The 4,163-nt window shown below is 34.2% G+C and overlaps 1 protein-coding gene across 1 annotated transcript; it reads left to right on the top strand.

Annotated features, from left to right (window-relative positions):
- The first annotated feature begins 3,207 nt into the window (after positions 1–3,207).
- LOC127210715 (olfactory receptor 6C6-like) lies at positions 3,208–4,163 on the top strand. Its single transcript, XM_051170455.1, is given in 2 exon segments — positions 3,208–3,790; positions 3,793–4,163. Coding segments are annotated over 2 exon segments (954 nt in total).

Raw genomic sequence — 4,163 nt, 5'->3', positions numbered from 1 at the left:
CCTGTAAAACACTAGGAGATAAATCCTCCATTGTCTCATAAGACAGTAAATTCATATACGGTACTATATGTAAAACTCAGCAACATTTATAACTCTTCTTACAAGGGAACTGCGTGAACTGTGGAGAAGAGCAATGTTGTTTATTTTCATATCAACAAGGGATAAATTAGTTAAAAATAATATCTCTCAAGCAACATTTGTTCAGTCATGTATCTTGAGGTAGAATGAAGTGCTGGGGGAGAACGTGGATCTCAGTGCTCTCCGTATTCAAGGAAGATGATCTGGGTTATGTGCAGAAAACCTGCCCAAGTCTGCACATACAACTTACTGAAAAAGCTGCAGCACACTCAAAGGGTTAGTGTTTTTACCATCTACATTTGACTTGCTGTAATATTTCACCACTACATTTGATAGTGGAGAAATACTAGTAATCAACAAAATCATCTAAAGCGAAAGTTTGATTTTTGAAAATATTTTGTAACGTTTCATATATTAGCTTGTGTTACTTTAGTCTGTAGGTATTTTTTTCATCATTACAAGAAGGTACAAGTTAATTGTCTGGTGGGGTGGAATTCCATTACATGATTACGCTATGCTGTCAATATGCTGTGTTGTCATTGACATGAACTGTGTAAACAGGAAACATTTTGTAATGTTTCGTGACTAATTCATGTGAACCTGTGAATTGTACATTCTTCCCAACAATTTTATGACTTAAAATATTTGACACATGAGAGAAATCATGTATTATTTTCAAAGAAAACATGTTTGAGCTATACTGTTCTTTGATTTAGTCAACTATATTTGTATGCAATATTATCTATCTTCTTTAAATACTTTTATTCAATATTTTTTTCTTCTAAAGACCCCTACCACTATCATTGGAAAGGCATCTCATTCTCCAATTATATTTAGCTCTTATTATTTTTATCTATTTGGTTTTTAATCAATAATTTGTGTATTAGAAGTTGAAAGACTGGAAACATTTTTGTTAATATCTTCAACCAGAAGATATGATATGACAGTGACCATTTTAAATTGACTTGACTATTTTATTGTAAACAGCTAAGAAAGAGGTTTTACTTGAATGTTTTACAGATATCTTTTTTGGCACAAATTTAATGAACACTTAAGAAATACGTTTGAAAGTATCTACACTGCAGTAAGGTTTTATATAAAAATAGATATTATTATGAAAAACATTTGCAACATAGCTCTTAGTAAGAAGATTTAAAACTTTCATGTAGCTTAATTTTCAAAGCCATAGCTCCTGAAAATAGTTGGTTTTATTTTGCTTTTTTTTTGCATAAACGCCAACTTAAATACATTTTTATTTTAAAGTTATTTGTCCCATATATAATATTAAAAATATAGATTTCGCACACATAATGATCAGTGGTACCAAGAATTGTATTTGCTTATTTGCTAGTTGACCTGATATTCTAATTATTATTTTGATAAGGATATCTCTATATCTAAATTCATCTCAGCAATCCCCATCACCAACTATGAGATTGAAATTTATCACACACTCTCTCCTTTACTTCTAGATTTTCTTGTTTAGGACTGAAAATATATTAATATTCTTGTAATTAAGAATGACAGAGGTAGGTATTAGTAATAGAAATATTCAACTTATATTTATGTAATGTTTCTCCACTTTGTTATTATCTATTCATTTGCAAACATAGTTTTGATCTTTTAATTTTTCCTAACATCAATTTTCTTAATTAAAAATATATCATTTATGTCTGGAGTGTCAGGCATTTTTCCTTATCATCACATTTATCTTATCATTCATTTATACAGTTCTCTGCTTCCACTACATTTATTATCACTATTTAGTATCTCTTATATGGCTTTATGTATGAATAAGGAGATCAATTCTCTTACTGCTTGTGTCTTCATTAAAATAATTAATAATAAAATGTACTGTGAGGGGAGTGGCACCAAAGGGAAGTGCTGTCAAAGAGAAGAGTTATAAATATTAGGTCACAATCTTAATATTATTCCCTGTATGTAATTCTGAACTATCTGAGGCACTATATCATAAACCACAAAATAAATTATGAGTTGGGACAGGGACTCTGCAGCCCAATAATTGCTTAGAAATGCTTAGCATGTGCAAGACCCTGAGTTCAGAACCATGACACAGAAAGCACATAGCTGTTATACTGAGCATTCTGATGATTGGCTTGGTCTAGGTGTGGTTTGCTATGTGTATTCTTTTAAACGCAAATTTTTATTGCTCCTACTGAGCAACTTTGGCTATATTTGATAATATTTAAATGTCAAGATTTAAGAGTTTTCTAATTAGTATAATAAAATACAACGATATTTATGGGATAAAAACATTTTTAGAATGCTTAAAATAAGGCACTATACAGCCAGAGGTACAAACCATGTGTCGTCCAATCATACGCAACTGTATAACGAGAGGTAGTTTGGAATATATATATGAAACAGCACTTTTCTAATTGTAACACAAAACACACACACACACACACACACACACACACACACACACACACACACACACACACACAAATTATCACTCTTATTTTTCCTGACATATTTTTTCTTTCCATTCAGATTTAACTTGAACCAGAAGACTGTAATTGGAAGCCATTCAGGAGAACAGTGTTTATTTTAGGTGATGGCATAGCCTCGTGCTATTTACTATTTCAGTGTAATAACAATCACATTCACAGTAGAAGATGTCGCTTATTTTCCATTGAAGTAGGAAATCTTTGTGTTATAAGAAAGCCTCCTTTGAAGTCTCCTATTACATGTATTTCTAAAATAGTAGTTATTGTGCCCAATGTGAGTAAAGTATTTTCTCTAAAATATTAAATCAATTCATTGGCAATTAACTTGAGATATCGACAAAATTAAATTTTGAATATGGATTCAGTGAACAATCTTGAAAAGAGGGTCATATAAAAATTCGAAGGTGGCATACAAGCATTTGAAATAACCTGCATATGGGCAAGCTGGGTGTACTCAACTCCGGACAAGAATCTGAGAGCTCTGACAATCACAGTAATGTGGTGGGTGACATGTACAGAGAAAGATTTGAATATTGATTTCTGAAAATATCTGTGTGTTAAACTTATGAATATAGAATTTTTATGTCTGTGAAGGAGGATATTTTCTGTGTGTGATATTAATTTAACATTTTTGTAGATTTGTTAGGAAATAAGAAAAATGAAGAACCAGTCTGTGGAGGTAGTTTTCATTTTGCTGGGACTGACAGATGACCCTCAGCTACAGATTCTGATTTTCCTGTTTCTGTTTTTCAACTACATCTTGAGCCTGATGGGGAACTTAACAATCATCCTCCTCACGCTGCTGGATCCACATCTCAAGACGCCAATGTACTTCTTCCTCCGCAACTTCTCCTTCTTAGAAATTGCATTCACCACAGTGTGCATTCCCAGGTTCCTGACAAGCATTCTCACAGGAGACAAAATGGTGTTGTACAATGCTTGTGTTTCTCAGTTATTCTTCTTTTTTCTATTAGGGGCCACAGAGTTCTACCTCCTGGCTGCCATGTCCTATGATCGCTATGTGGCCATCTGCAGACCACTGCACTACCCCATCACCATGAACAGCAGAGTGTGTCACCTACTGGTCATCAGCTCCTGGGTGACTGGGTTCTTAGTCATCTTTCCCCCTTTGCTCTTGGGACTTAAACTGGATTTCTGTGCTTCCACAACTGTAGATCACTTTCTATGTGACACTTCTGTCCTCCAGCTGTCTTGCACAGACACCCGGTTAATAGAATTGATGGCTTTGTCTTAGCTGTAATAACTCTTGTCATCACCTTGATCTTAGTGATCCTCTCCTACACACTTATCATCAAAACCATCCTAAAATTCCCTTCAGCCCAACAACGGAGAAAGGCCTTTTCCACCTGCTCCTCACACATGGTTGTTGTGTCCATCACTTATGGGAGTTGTATCTTCATGTATGTTAAAACATCAGCCAAGGAGAGGGTGGCTTTAAATAAAGGTGTGGCTGTGCTGAACACCTCTGTGGCCCCTTTGCTAAACCCTTTCATTTACACCCTAAGGAACCAGCAGGTGAAGGACGCTTTCAAATACGTGTTTCATAGATTTTGTGCTTTTACAAACCACGAGAAAAGATTTAGACATAAATAA

Source organism: Acomys russatus, chromosome 28 (genome assembly GCF_903995435.1).
Source record: "Acomys russatus chromosome 28, mAcoRus1.1, whole genome shotgun sequence".
NCBI lineage: Eukaryota > Metazoa > Chordata > Mammalia > Rodentia > Muridae > Acomys > Acomys russatus.
This window is presented reverse-complemented; position numbering and strand designations above follow the sequence as displayed.